At 43.3% G+C, this 16064-nt stretch overlaps 1 protein-coding gene across 1 annotated transcript in view; it reads left to right on the top strand.

Annotated features, from left to right (window-relative positions):
* Nucleotides 1–6172, top strand: part of CDHR2 (cadherin related family member 2) — a 195614-nt gene extending 189442 nt beyond the window's left edge. The window contains exon 32 of the mRNA XM_075344655.1: nucleotides 1970–6172. Coding sequence (XP_075200770.1) covers nucleotides 1970–2116 — 147 coding nt within the window. The 3' untranslated portion in view covers nucleotides 2117–6172. The remainder of the gene's footprint in view (nucleotides 1–1969) is intronic.
* Nucleotides 6173–16064: the final 9892 nt, after the last annotated feature.

The following is a 16064-nucleotide window of genomic DNA, read 5'->3' as shown; positions in this document are numbered from 1 at the left end:
AGAGATACAGATTTTCTGCTGAAATTTTGACACCATAATCCTAGCACAGATAAGCAAGCTGCGGCCCCAGTGCTTATCTTGGCTGTGTATAAAAAGAGGAACCGCTTGCGGCTTTTCTTTTGTTAAATAATTTAAAAAAAAAAAACGATGTGCGGTCCCCCCAATTTTCGTCCTCAGCCATGACAATGCTGGCTGGAAGCTGGTATATTCTCAACCTGAGGCCGCCTGGTATTGCCGCATCTATTAGATGTGACCATCCCGGTGCTTTACCGGCTCTTCCCGGTGGCACGATGCGGTGCCAATCGGGGTAATGAGAGGTTAATAGCGCACAGCTGCTACTAAACCCTAGGTTTGTGATGGCACAGGCGTCTATCAGATACTTGCATCACACAAACCGGTAAATAAATGTAAATAATCACACAGACATAGAAAAATCCTTTATTTGGACTAAAGTACAAAACACCCACTCCTTCACCACTTTATTAACCCCCAACACCCTGCAGTAATCCACACGACGTCCCTCGATGACACATCCAGCTCTGCTACATGTCAGAGCGAGCAGCCATAGAGAAGACTGACAGTTCTGAGTGTAGCCTGAGCCGCGATGACTGGAGTAGACACTGTCACAGGCTGGGGGCATGTCTGTCTGCAACCAATCACACACTAGAGAACAGCTGGTGGGTAGGGAAAACAGTACAAATATCTTCCAGTCACATTGTCAGAAGTGTGCAGGGGATGCACTGTCAGACTCATGTGGGCCTGACATGAGACCCAGCACAGCCTGCCGCTGTCTGAGCATGAGCGTGCATGTAGACAGAAACATATGCACGCTCCTGTCAGAAGTGTGCGGCTGTGCTGCAATGTCAGACTCATGGGAGTCCCTCACAAGTGTGACTGTGGTCTAAGAAAAACCGCATGCATTTTTATATATATATATATATATATATATATATATATATATATATATAAAAATAACTAATTAAAAAAAAAAAACGACATGAGGTTCCCCCTAAATTTCATCCCCAGCCATGATAACGCCGGCTGGGGGCTGGTATATTCTCAACCCGCAGCCGCCCGGTATTAGATGTGACAATTCTGGTGCGATATCGGCTCATCTCGATTGCCCTGGTGCGGTGGCAATCGAGGTAATAGAAGGGGTTAATAACAGTGCATAGCTGCTACTATACCCTAGGTTTGTGATCGCACAGGCATTTATCAGATACCTGCATCACACAAACCTGTAAGGGAATGTAAATAAACACAGACACACAGAAAAATCCTTTATTTGAAATAAAGTACAAAACGCACCCACTTTCACCTCTTTATTAACCCCCAACACAGCCCTCCAGCTCCGGCGTAATCCACAAGATGTCTCACTCGACACATCCAGCTCTGCTACATCTCAGAGCAAGCAGCCATAGAGAAGACTGCCAGCTCTGAGTGTAGCCTATTACTGAGCCGCGATAAGCGATGGCCACAGCAGAGACTGTCACAGGCTGGGGGGGGGCGCGGTAGCCTTGAATCAATCACAGATGAGAGGATGGCTGGTGGGAGAGGAAAGCACGGAAAGCTGTGTGATTGCGTGCACAGTGCAGGAAGCGAATGCGCGACCCGGAAGCAGGGTGCCACCATGACACCGAGTCTCGGTAAGTATGAAACGCTCATTTATTTCTGGTTTTGTTTATTTTTATTAATTGCCGAATCCGTATCATGCACCCGGAATCCCAAGCCCAGGTCCGGCACACAGAGAGCGCTGAAACCGCATGGATCCGGACTATTACAGTCAGCAGCCGTAGTCTCTAACTAATACATGCATGCCTGGATTTAAAAACACCTATTGATTATTTAACTTTTTTTGTGGGGGGGGGGCTTTTCAGACTTTTTCCCCATGATTTCTCTGTGCACCCCTGTCTGTAAGTGCTATGCTTTATGTACATAAGATCCTCAACACATTTTGTTTTTTATACAGGATATTAAAGATGATACAAGTTCCTCTAAAGACAGCGGAAATTGGGAAGAGCCTCTGGTGGCTGCTCTTAATGAAAGACAAAACATGCCCTCCAGCGCTAAACAGCTAAAAAGCACTAAAACCGCTCTAGACACCACTGACTTGTGATGTATCTTTATAACAGGACAGTAATCCTAAAGTTTATATCCGCTACATACTACGCACTTTCAAACAATCTGAACACAATCCATTTTTCAAACCAATTCATGCTGTGAAGAGACTGACTTCAATGTTTCTCAATACAAATACTGAGAAAATGTCTGCCAATGTCCGAGATGCAATCTGTGTAATCTCTCGTATGTCTTGTTCTGAGAACATCCAGTCTAAGTATACATGAGAATGATATTAGCAGCATACCTGGAATATGAACCAGTGTACAAATAATTGTGTATGAATACTACTTTAGCACTTGCGAATATTTTAAATAATTAAAGGAATAAATAATATGAATATATTGGATAAGTCTTGAAAAGGGATAAAGTTGTAGGCTGTAAAGGAATATAATAAATTACGTGACCTTAATAATGAAAAAAATGTCATGTGAATAACTCTGTACATCCACATGCTGTACTCAGGTCAGAAGATCAATGGTCTGCCCATAGTCTGTCCAGACAGACCAAATAAAACATTTGTCTGAAAGTAGCCGTACGGTTATCCACTACTTGAACATACCCTGCTCAATTGCTATATTCTCCCAGGGTAAAATAATAGCAGGCAATACTCACCACGTGGTCTCCTCCTGGGGCTTGCATGACTTTATTATGCCACGTAAGCCCTGCATCCAGTCAATGGTTTATGTTCATTCCCTTTGGATATATCTGACATTCAGAGAACATGAGAGTGCAGCAGCAGCAGCTCTCACTTCATTTCCGTCTGAAGGAAGTGAGAGTGAAGAGGCTCATTAGCTGCTGCTGATTGGCTGTAGGGATCACATGGCATAACAATGTCACACAGTGCCCAGTAGTAGAGCATCCCCTGTTTTATTTAACATTAGAGAATGTAGCAGTTGAGAAGGGATTGTCAGAGTAGTGGACAGCCCCTTTAATAATAATAATAATAATAATAATTTTATTCATTTATATAGCGCTATTAATTCCACAGCGCTTTACATACAATGGCAACACTGTCCCCATTGGGGCTCACAATCTAGAGTCCCTATCTGTATGTCTTTGGAGAGAGAATACAAAGGACACAACTGAAACCTGGATAGTACGTTCAAAGCAATTTCAATTAAAAGGATTTTTTTTAATTAAAATAGGTTCCCCATCTAATTACATTTATGGGGTAGCTCAGTGGTTAGCACTGTAGTTTTGGAGCCCTTGGGTCCTGAGTTCATATGTGACCAATGACACGATTTGCAAGGAGTTTATGTTCTCCCTGTGTTTTTGTTTGTTTCCTCGCACACCCCAAAGACCTACAGATAGGGAATTTAGATTGTGAACCTCAATGGGGACAATGAAGATCATGTCTGTAAAGTGCTGAAGAATTAATAGCGCTATATAAGCAACGTAGGACTGGCTAAAGGAGGAACTGCAGTAATACCAGTCCTAGCCACGGTTACCTGCACTGAACTCCGGCGCTCTCAGCTGAGCTCCAAAGTGTAACCCAGCCTGTTTGCAGGAAACCGCCGGTAATACCAGTCCTGGCCGCGGTTACCTGCATTGAACTCTGGAGCTGTCACCTGAGCTGCGGAGTCCAGCCTGGTCTGTCCGCAGCTGTCATGGTCTGAACTGTGATAGCAGGGGAATCAGTCGGCGCTCACAGTTCAGTCCGGCAAACCCGCGGCTCAGTCCAGGCTCCACTCCGGAGCTCAGGTGAGAGCTCCGGAGTATAGTGCAGGTAACCGCGGACAGGACTGGTATCCTCCTGTAGCCAGTTCGAAACTGTATGTAAGTAAGAAATATACATAAATAAAGTTATGGCATATACACATTAGATACCAAAATATCTTATACTAATAGATAGGATTCCACTACTGGATCTGCCACCTATTGGGGATTTTGTGCCTGTTGTGTAGACTTTACTCACTTTACCCTCCTTAGAGAGTTGATCAGAAGTTACCTTATAAAGAAAGAATTGCCAATTACATTGGTATAACAAATAAATAATACATTTCTCACCACAACAATAGTACAAGCTGTTTTTATCTTGGCAGTTGTTGGTCAGTCTGGGTCGTTCAGAACATTTTGACATCCTACAAAAACAATTTAACAGTCTTTCGCGGATAACATTAAACTTAAAAGAAACAAACTCGGTAGAACATGGCAACAAACGTTACAGACTTTCCAGTAGGAGGAACACTCTGCACACCCCCAAGAGCTCCCAGGGACAGATCACTCTAAATTATTGATTTACTCCCTCATCTCTTGTTACATGTATTTTTTTAATTCTTAACAATATCTTTTTCCATATCAGAATATGTATTAGAAAAAAATAGTAATCTTGCAATTTTAAATCTGGCCACTCGATCTATATTAAACTCATACTTCCTGTTTTTTAACAAAAGAGTTTTCAGCAGTTTCATTATCATCACAGGTAGGATTACAATGACAAGTAACCCTGTAAATACAGCTGATAAACATTCACCTTTCATAATAGGTGATATCACATTCACAACTGACCCTGATCCCACCATTCACAATAATCTTTTTACATGCTCATAAGATGCTTCAATATAAAAAATAGGGGCTGAGTCTGTTCATTTTAGCAAATGAAAATGTATTATTTCCTGAAGCAACAGAAAGCATGAGTTTAAAAGAGCCCAATGGTTAGAGTGAAAATTGTAAGATTTTTCATTTGTGATAAAAATTGTAATATAAGAAAACAATATTAACAAAAATAAAGGAAATGCATTTTATACAAAAACCTAATTTACGGATGACACATTCTCGTTAAAGAAATATAACATTGTTCACGTTGCAGTCCATCTGGAAGTATCTAGCGGCCATATCACCTTGTAAATTGGGGTGCAGGAGATATGGAATAAATGTATTTGATGGGAAACCCCTTTAAAAGATAATCATATCTGTTCCTTTAAACAATAACTCTTCTGTTATATGTCTTAGACTGTGTAATGTATTATTTAACTATAACAGTGTATTATACAGTCATTTGTTATGCAGTCATGGGTATATCTCCTTATACCTAACAGACCGAACCTTCAGCATCTCCCACTCTCACACCACTTCATCTCTCCCCTTATCTGTTGGTGTCCCCCAAGGTTCCGTTCTTAGAGTCCTCCTCTTTTATATCTACACCTTCAGCCTGGGTCAACTCATAGAGGCCCACAGCTTTCAGTATCATCTTTATGCTGATGATACACAGATCTACCTCTCTGGATGCTACATCACCTCTTTACTAACCAGAATCCCATAATGTCTGTCTGTTATTTCATTCTTTTTCTCTGCTGAATTTCTAAAACTTAACATGGAGAAAACAGAATTCATCATCTTTCCTCCTCACCCAACACCCCCAATAGATGTATCCATCAAAGTCGAAGGCTGTTCACTCTCCCCAGTCCCACATGTTCGCTGCCTGGGAGTAACTTTCAACTCAGCTCTGTCCTTCAAGCCACACATCCAAACCATCTTCACACCCTGCCCTCTGATACTCAAAAACATTTCCCGGATTCGTACATTCTTTACACATGATGCTGCAAAAAACCTAGTGCATGCCCTTATATCCCACCTGGACTACTGAAACACCCTGCTCTGTGTCCTCCCTTCTAACAGTCTCAAATCCCTTCAGTTTATTCTAAATTATGCTGCCTGACTAATTCACCTGTCGGCCCGCTACTCCCTGACCTCTCCTCTCTGACAATCCCTTCACTGGCTTCTCTTTGCCCAACAACTCCAGTTCAAAACCCTAACCATGACATACAAATCCACAACCTGACTCCTCCACACATCTGTGACTTAGTCTCCTGGTACTTATCTGCACGTAACCTCCAATCCCCACAAGATCTCCTTCTCTACTTCCCTCGTATCTCCTCTTCCCACCATCACATCCAAAATTTCTCCCATGCATGCCCCATACTCTGGAATGCTCTGCCACAACATATCAGACTCTCACCTATCTTGAAAAGCTTCAATAGGAACCTGAATACCTACCTCTTCCACTAAAGGGTACTTTACATGCTGCGACATCGCTAGCGATCTCGTTAGCGATGTGAAATTCTAGATCGCAAGTGCGATTTTCCGAGGTCGCACATGCATAAATGACCTATGTGCGCTCTCGAAAGATCGCACTTGCGATCTAGAATTTCACATCGCTAATGAGATTGCTAGCGATGTTGCAGCATGTAAAGTACCCTTAAGCCTACAACCTGCAGTAACCATCAGTCTTCCATAGCACTGCAAGAAAATCTCCACCCTCACCTACTGTATCCTCACCCATCCCATGTAGACTGTGAGCTCTCGCAGGCAGGGTCCTCTGTTCTCCTCTAGCTGTTTGTACCTTGTATTGTTTATGATTATTGTACATGTCTCAATTATGTATACCCCTTTCATATGTAAAGTGCCATAGAACAAATGGCGCTATAATAATAAATAATAATAATTTGACATTTGGGACTTTACTCCTTTTAATCTTGTACAGATTATCCTTTTATTACTATTGGCTATAAAGCCACAAATGTATATTTTTGGTTTATTACAATCTTCATTATCATTTTTGTCGATTTCATGTCAACCATTTTTTACCTTGTCTAGCTGTTAGCTATCTTTCGCTCATTCCCCCTGACCCCCATACACACATGAATGCTCAGCTTTACATTCAATTGTTTTTATTGAGGAGAGCAGAGTGAGGATCCATCAGACACCTCCGGCAGCTGCTTATCTTCTGGGAGAACAAAATGATTGGGCATTGAATTCAAACTTCTCATTTGTCATTTGTCCTATTCCCCTATTTGTCCGTGGGGAATGTCACCTGTTGGTGGAAAATCTGGAAGTCCAAAGAATTGTTAGTTGCTTAACTGTTTCTAATGAAATTTGTGGGTTATGACAATTTCTGTATAGTCCACTATATCTTACAGATTGCTTTTAATTGGCTTAGGTTTTCAATTTCATTCTACTGCCTGAAGCTACAGGCTATGGAGGAAGTGGCTCCTAGAAATTCATATATTCATTGCAGTGCACTCCATGGTATTGTCTGAACCAGTCACACAATACAGGAGTGTTAGAATAAGTCAACTGGAGAATGACTATATGAATATTAATAAGTTACATCCATTTTTTATCATACTATGCACAATGCAGGGAGCAGCACCATTTTGGAAACCAATAAAGGAGTACATAGCAGTTGAAACTTGTGTCAGTGGACAACTTAGAAACCAAGAAGAAGACCACAGTGTGTTGAGACCCGAATCATCAAGATCGGTGATTTTCTTGGCGGTCTTGATGAGGAGGCATGGTGGATTCAGCCATGAGTTGCACGCCTCTGGAGAGTCTAGTGACGCGTGCTTTCATGTGCTATGCCATACATTTTACTCCAATCCAGGACTGGAGTGAGATTACTAGTGTACTAAATGCCAAAGCTCGTCACGAATTAGATGAAGGATGGCGTCATACCTCTGCTGCAGCCCCATTAGTCCCCAGGTGGAAAAAACTGCCATGAAAATGCCAAAAGTTGCAACCCTAAGTTGCACCTAAATTTTGCAACTTTTCAAATATTTAACTTCAACTTTTGGTGACTAAGCTTCAATTAATTGGAGTCTAAATGGGGCTCCATCAAGCATATTCAGGTAAATAAATCCCTTCCAGAATAGTATGAATTTGGAGAGCTGCTGTGCTTTTCTTTAAACTTAATGTTTGCCATTAGGAACCAGTCCTCAATACTATGAGGATCCTGCTATAGCCCCATTGTGCTTTTCTGAAACTCTTTAGGAACTTTAGGCCTAGTAAAATAAAAGAAAGTTCACACACGATAAAGAGAGCATAAATAAAGCTTTTTATCTTCCAGATTTTATTAACCAACATCATTTCTACAACTTTTACCCAGAAGAAAATGGATAGTAAAGGAAAAAAAGACAAGATTACAGTATATCACTATTTCACATTGAAATAAAAAGTCTATGGCACGTGATAGAACTCCACATCATAATTAGAACAGCGAAAAAGAAGAAATGTGTAAAAATTGCTGAAACTACACGAACATCAGAGAGAGGGGGGACAGCTTCCCGGCTGGTACCAATCTGTCACTGGGGCTAAGGCAAATTGTAAAGAAATAAACCAACGTGACCAAGTTGATGTTACACTATGGAGCAGACAGTGAGGCTACACCAAATTAAAACCTTTGAATACTGTTCATGGAAAAAAGTTGTGCTTTGCTCATGCCCCATAAAATAAAAAGGAGGGGATATTCTCATTATGTAACATGTATTTTGTAAATTAATCCTTAGTATAAGATGGAAATAATGACTTGTTTCCATAGATTTCATCATATTCTTAGATTCCAAGTAGCTATAAACATACATTAAACATTAGTGCAGAACCTTATCATTAGGACCCAAGGCGTTGATGGTTCCTTTTCATGTGGTATAGTAAGGGCACTTTACAACTTCTTATGAGCTAAACCTGTGATGTTTTGCATGAAGTTACCTGATCGGTTAATATATAGAGGCACATTAGAGTTTGACCACCTTTATGTGTCTCAGACAGGTGACCCCACCACTGATTGTCTGTCTCCGATATTATTTACATTAAATTATACAAGACGTAATCTATCATGTCTTGTGTGAAATTAAGATACTGTGCCTATGCAACGTAATATTGCAAGTCATGGGCAGAAAGGCATACATGCAAAGCTTGCCGAATACGTAGGAGCAAAGCCCAATACTGAAATCATGTAAGACACAGCTGTGTGCAAGAGGCCAAGAGGTAATAGAACATCTAGCAAATATTGGACCTCAAACTACTTACTCATGAGATACATGGCTTTTACCTCTTCCTGTGATTGCCACCTTCTCCAATGACAGAATGATAGGTGCCAACTATTGGCATGTATTCAAAGAGACTGCACGATTCATACAAGAAATAGCAGAAATCACATCTAAATATAAAAAATGGTGGTTTCATTGTTCATCATTTTACCACCGCATGTGTGCCAGGCATCCACTGGGTTGAATAGGCAAAACAGGAGGAACCAAAGGACAGCAGACAATTCATAGAAATCAAAAGATTAGGTTTTCGGGTACAATGATTCTGCTTAGCCGCATTATAGCTAGAATCTATGTATTATATTTACAGCACAGTTTCTGTAACACTGGTTTGATCAGTACTGTCGCTTTTGTTATCCGATAATACATCTAATAAATCTGCCTAGTTCCTGAGATATAACAAAAAAAAAGGCCTGCAATGTCAGTGTAACCTCAGTACAAACACACATTCTGAAAAAAGTATTTATCTTCACAGTTTTATTTCTCAGATTCCTCTTCATTTTCGATCGCCAAGAAATCTCAATATTGCGGTCTATAGGACTGTGAATGTGATTAGTAGAAATCTCTTTATACACTATATACAGTATACTTACCCAGTGTTATTGATATGGCAGCAAACCTTACACTTGGTTGTATTTATATATTATCCAAAAAAATGCTGAAAAGATTTTTAACATTTCTAGGCTATGACTATGACATGTAGTTTATTCTGTATTGTCCTTGTCATTTTTGCAATATTTCATCTTTTATAAAATTAAGTTTTGGGTTTAGCACCCCCTTTTCATTTTCAATTCCCATAATCTTAAAGTTGAGCTAAGCTGAATGATATTAATCTAACATTGAGAAATGCATCCATCCGTCCCATTTACCTATACTTAAAGACTATGTACACCTTCATATATTTTTTTTTTTTTGTTTCCTCCATGCAAAGATAAGCAGCTTTGTAAATAGCCCATAGAATACAATAGAACTGATTCAGGTATTTTTCTTATAAAATTGCCCTAAATAAATCAGTGAAACTCACATTATTTTTTATCTCCATTATTTCTCTTATAAATTTTCTATAAATAAATCGTTAAAATGCAAATTATATAAAAAATGTATCCCTCCTTAACCAAAAAACCTATACAATAACTTAAACTAAATATTGTTATTTATCCATTATGTAGTAAGATGCCTATTGTAACCCACATAATGGAGATAGATGCAGCTGCTTCTTGAGCGTTAATACGTAAGAGGAGGACATAACTACAAAGGATTAATCTGGAAAAGAAGGAATCAGTTGAATATAAAGGTCAATTTGCAAAAGAAAGAATCATCTGCCTGAAAAGTCTTTAACAACAATCGTAGTTTCCAATTACATATTTAATATGTGATAGGATTACAGTTCTCCTTTCTGTCCTTGTTGTCCTGCTACTCCATAACACACAGGAATCCATCTTACAGTACATTTCTTCTTACCTAACTATATCTAGTATGAATGTGACATCCTGGCCTATCAGGTTGTCACAAGGGTGCTGTGCAATCTGCCCTTCTGCATGGTACCCGCTCCTCCTTGGTTACGGGTCCTGTCCCTTTGGTGTTGCTAAGAACAGGTATACACAAATCCTGAGGAACACTCTGCATTACACCCACCAAACACCCATTGGGCAGCCTGAGGGGACTAGGGCCGCCCAGGTGGAGGGATGGTAGAAGGAGGGCCAAAAGTGTCAGTAGTAGTCAGAGAGTGTCAGTGAGCAGTGAAAGGAAGAGGTCACGCTGCGGAGCTGGGCTCTTGTACCCATCCCAGGTGCCAGACGTTGACCTGGCCTGGAAGGAGCTGGAACCCCGGTGGCAGGGGTTGTGGCAAGGGGCACAGTTCTGCCACGGAGGGCAGTTCGGCGGCCTTGTGCTACAACTGGGCAGGGGCAAGGGCATGACTGGGTATGCGGACCCTAGGCTGGGAAGTAGCTTTTTGCAGCCAAGTAATTCACCCGACGAGGACGGAATCTTCATGAACCGCTCTCCACCTGCTCCAAAATTGGGGTCCTAGTGCAACGAGAGGGATAGGACTTCCCAAAACCGTCCAGAAAATCCCAAGCGTGAACCCTGAGAGCAAGCTCACCCTGCTAGCCATGCAGGTGAGTGGGACCCGAGTAGTTTTAGGCGAAAGGGATCCACCAAGACTAAACACAGTGCCAAGGGACAAGGCTTCACACCAACCAGCAACGCCAAAAGTGCACCGACCTAGCGTGTTCGCGTTCAAGACTTTGGTTTACCCGGTGTCAGTGTCAGCATCTCTGGACTGTGTGAGTACGTTGTGCCCCTTTGCTTCCAACGGGTCCCCAGCCTACCATCACCGAGCCCCGGGTCACCTTCCCCTGCCCACGGAGGGGTTAACATCACCAGCTGCTACCCCATCGCTCCCAGGTGCTCTCCCTCTCTCCTAAACGCAGCAGTGGTGGTATCCCATTTTACCACGACCCGTGGGTGGCGTCACGAACACTATCCAATCCACCCTTTCTTCCCCTTTTTCATTTTCGAGCGGCCGCGCGACCCCACCTCGGGTCCGGAGACCCCTCGAGCCACTGCGGATCCAGATCCGAGCAGCCCGTCAAATCCCTTGTGTATGTAGATAACAGCATCTCCTATGTTCACATTTTACTGTTGGTATGATGTTCCTTTTCTGAAATGCTGTGTTACTTCTACACCTGATGTAATGGGACATACACCTGTAAGGGGGTAGTCGGACCCCCGAGTAGTAAAAGAGAATTCCCCCTGAAGACGCCACACGGTGTGGTGGTGAATGTTTGTTAAATGTATAACAGTAATGATAAAATGTTATCTGCTGTGTTAGGTAGTAAACAGATTCCCCGCTAGGTGTTAGTAGAGAGTAGGTGGTTCCCCTGGTAACAGTGGCAGGGAGGGAGGAGTAGTGTAGCCTAGGTGGGGATGGGCTCAGAATGCAGAGGCGGAGCTCAGTCTGAGGTGACGGGGCAGAGTGTAGGAGTGGGTGCTGTAGCAGGGGAGTGGAGGTCAGCAGGAACGCCTGTAAAAGGGACCTTCGGAATACGGGAACGCCCGTAACGAGAAAGCAGAGAAAACCCTTGAGGAACAGTGGAGAAGTCGGAACTAGTACGGAGCCGGTAGTGAGTACTGGAGCCGTCCCATAGTCTAAAACAAACCCCTAGGATAGGGCTGGACTAAACCCGGGATTGGAGTGCAGCTACCAGGGGGATAACACTTGGCCCCTGCAGGCAAAGGAAAGTGTCCGTATGAAAAAGGGAACCGTTTGTAAGAAGAAACTGTAATGTAGAACGTACTGAAGTAAACCTGCAGCAAACAAAGAATAGAAGCTCTATGCAATAAATTGGTGTTTGGTTTATCTACTGCCTGCAACCGCCTCTTTCCTGTGAGTGAAAAGGGAGCTGGAGAGCTGAGAAAGAATGCTGACATGAATGTGCCCCTGCCATCCACACTCTGCCTCAACAACACACCTGTCTTACTAGTGACGGCCGAGCCGGGGGTCAGCCTGCCGCCCTCAGGGCGGGAGACCACGACTACACCCTCTGAGGCGCCCCCTGCCCTCGTTACAAACTTGCGTAGTCGGCAGGATCGGGCTTGCATGCAAGAGACCCCGACCAGAGACTGTGAGAATGACCAAGTAGTGCCTGAAATGCTGTACGGACCGCAAAATGGCGGCCGTCTTTAAGGACTTGTTGAGGGTGCGAAAATTTGGCGCCGAATGCAAAGTGCTGGGCTGGCCTGGGCGGAGGAAGAAGCTCAGAGTGAGAGGAGTGCACCGCCCAAAGAGGGGAGGTACCGGCCCCATGAAGATCCATGACGCCCATCGTGAGCTGTAGAGGTCCGGAGACATGGGCGGCGCTGCAAGAATCAGAAGGCGTCATCAGCACTGCGTGGACCTGGTGAGTGAAGCCGGGGGCGGAGTATGGGCGTATGGTTCGCCGGGCCTGGCCGGAGTGACTGCGGAAACCGGCAGCCCACCGCTGTCTCGTCCAGCTACCCAGTTTACCCGGGCAACCTCTCTTCGATTATGTGAGGGCCGAGTGGCTGCGTGCGTACCACTCGGCGTGAAGAGTTAATCATCCGGAAAAGAAGTCTGTTTGCTGTTGAAAGCCGGTACCGTTAGAAACCGGCGAATGTTTACAGTTAAAGCAACGTTAAAGGAACTGAACCCGGGTGTAGAAGAATGCACGACTATGCATGGACTTCTCCTGCGACTGTTAAGAACCCTTTTTGTTTTTGTTGGTCGTGGCTCATCTAAGACCGGGAGCGCTGGGAGAGAGCCTCCGGGCAGAAGATCAGCCGAGACCGGGAGCTCCCCTGGAGGGACTCCGGGCACCGGACTTGTGTGCTAATCCTTTGTTTTTACTTATGGTAGTTTTAAAAGATATAATGCTTAGCGTATGTGTACTTGTGCATGTTTCCTGTGATCTTTTGTCTTGCAGGTACGGAACCTCACCAGGAGGCTGAGGTTAAAGAGGGGAGGAATGTAAGGGGGTAGTCGGACCCCTGAGCAGTAAAAGAGAATTTCCCCTGAAGACGCCACACGGTGTGGTGGTGAATGTTTGTTAAATGTAGAGCAGTAATGATAAAATGTTATCTGCTGTGTTAGGTAGTAAACAGATTCCCCACTAGGTGTCAGTAGAGAGTAGGTGGTTCCCCTGGTAACAGTGGCAGGGAGGGAGGAGTAGTGTAGCCTAGGTGGGGATGGGCTCAGAATGCAGGGCCGGAGCTCAGTCTGAGGTGATGGGGCAGAGTGTAGGAGTGGGTGCTGTGACAGGGGAGTGGAGGTCAGCAGGAACGCCTGTAAAAGGGACCTTCGGAATACGGGAACGCCCATAACGAGAAAGCAGAGAAAACCCTTGAGGAACAGTGGAGAAGTCGGAACTAGTCCGGAGCCGGTAGTGAGTACTGAAGCCGTCCCATAGTCTAAAACAAACCCCTAGGATAGGGCTGGACTAAACCCGGGATTGGAGTGCAGCTACCAGGGGGATAACACTTGGCCCCTGCAGGCAAAGAAAAGTGTCCGTAGGAACAAGGGAACCGTTTGTAAGAAGAAACTGTAATGTAGAACGTACTGAAGTAAACCTGCTGTAAACAAAGAATGGAAGCTCTATGCAATAAATTGGTGTTTGGTTTATCCGCTGCCTGCAACCGCCTCTTTCCTGTGAGTGAAAAGGGAGCTGGAGAGCTGAGAAAGAATGCTGACATGAATGTGCCCCTGCCATCCACACTCTGCCCCAACAACACACCTGTTTTACTAGTGACGGCCGGGCCGGGAGTCAGCCTGCCGCCCTCAGGGCAGGAGACCCCGACTACACCCCCTGAGGCGCCCCCTGCCCCCGTTACACACCTTCCAAAAAGTTAAACTTTTGTCCTTTCAGTATTTTCCCAAAAGTATTGGGGAACTTCAAGATGTTTTCTGGCAAAACTGAGATGAGCCTTTATGTTCTTTTTGCGCACGTGTGGTTTTTGTCTTGGAACTCTGCCATACAGGCGATTTTTTTCCAGTCTTTTATGGTGGTCATGAACACTGAACTTAACTGAGGCAAGGGAGGCCTGCAGTTTTTTAGATGCTGTTGTGCGGTCTTTTGGGACCTATTTGATGAGTAGTTGCTGCTCTCTTGGGGTAATTTTGGTCAACTAGCCACTCCTGGGTCTAGTTTTTGAGGCTCTTTTGGTCTACTTCACTTTGTCAAGCAGATTTTATTTATGTGATTTCATGTTTGAGAATAGGTGTGGCAGTAATCAGGCCTTTGTGTGGCTAGAGAAATTGAGCTCAGCTTCGCAAAGATGTGATAAACCACAATTAATTTAGGTTTTCAGGAGGAGGTGGGGCAATCATTTTCTCAAACAGGGCCTGTAGGTTTGGATTTCTTTTTTCCAAAATAGTAAAAGCCTTCATTTATAAACTGCATTTTGTGTTTACTTGTGTCATCTTTATCTAATATTTAAATTTGTTTGGTGATCTGGAACATTTAATTGTGAAAAACAGGCAAAAGAATAAGAATTAGGAATGTGATGATCATTTTTTCACACCACTGTATGGGTTAAAACTTAGATTCTTCAAAGTACCCGCCTTTTAATCTGATGACAGCTTAAGCTTCCTTTGGCATTCTCCCAAACAACTTCCAAGAAACTGGCATGCTTCATCACATCAGGGAATAAACAGGGGATAGAGGCTCCTAGACTGACCCTCAGGCTAGGTGGCCCTAGCTATCTCTGCTCCCAGAGATACCTCTGATGGTGAGGATGTATAGGCCGCCTTCCTGGCCCTGCTCCTGGCCAGTCCTAATCTAATAACCCCTCTCCTCCACCTCAGGAGAAGGCCAAGACCGGAGTCATAAGCTCCACAGAAATTAACCCTTGCAGTGCCAACAGAAAGTAAATACATTTAATTTGCAGAACCTAAGAACTAAATGTGAACTGTCACAAACCTCTCAATGGCAAAAGACACTCATGCCACATAAAGGGTTTATTTGTGAAATCACTGGCCTTTAGAAGGTATTTTCGAGCATCAGGTATAATTTGCAGAGGCAGTGTGGGCACATAGTTCCATATCACAACTGTTCTTAGCCAGAATATGTAAAGAAAAATGGTAGTCCAATATTACTTCAAGACATAAAGGTTAGTCAATCTAGAAAATTGCTGGAACCTTGAAATTATCCTCAAGTGCAGCTGTTAATTGCTATGATGAGATTGGATCTCATGAAGACTGTCCTAGGAAATAAAGACCAAGAATTAACTCTGCTGTAGAGTATAGTATAAGTAACTCTGCTGTAGAGTATAAGTTTGTCAGAGTTGACAGCCCATCAGATAACAACCCTAATATGTGATGCCATGTCATCAAATTGACAGATCTCAATCTCAACTGAAAAGAGGAGACTGCGAGAAGTAGGTTTTTAAGGTCAAATTGCTGCAATGAAGCACTACTGAGGAACACAAACAGAGAAGAGTCTTGTTTGGTCCAAACAACACAAGCGCTGAAGATTAGATATGTAAAATCTGTACTGTGGTCTGAAGAGTCAACATTTGAGATTTTTGGTACAACCCGCAATATATATGCAGAAAAGGTTTGAGGATAGTTTCACATGTGTAGTGACCACCATGAAGAATTAA

Source organism: Anomaloglossus baeobatrachus, chromosome 4 (genome assembly GCF_048569485.1).
Source record: "Anomaloglossus baeobatrachus isolate aAnoBae1 chromosome 4, aAnoBae1.hap1, whole genome shotgun sequence".
In the NCBI taxonomy this organism is placed as follows: domain Eukaryota; kingdom Metazoa; phylum Chordata; class Amphibia; order Anura; family Aromobatidae; genus Anomaloglossus; species Anomaloglossus baeobatrachus.
This window is presented reverse-complemented; position numbering and strand designations above follow the sequence as displayed.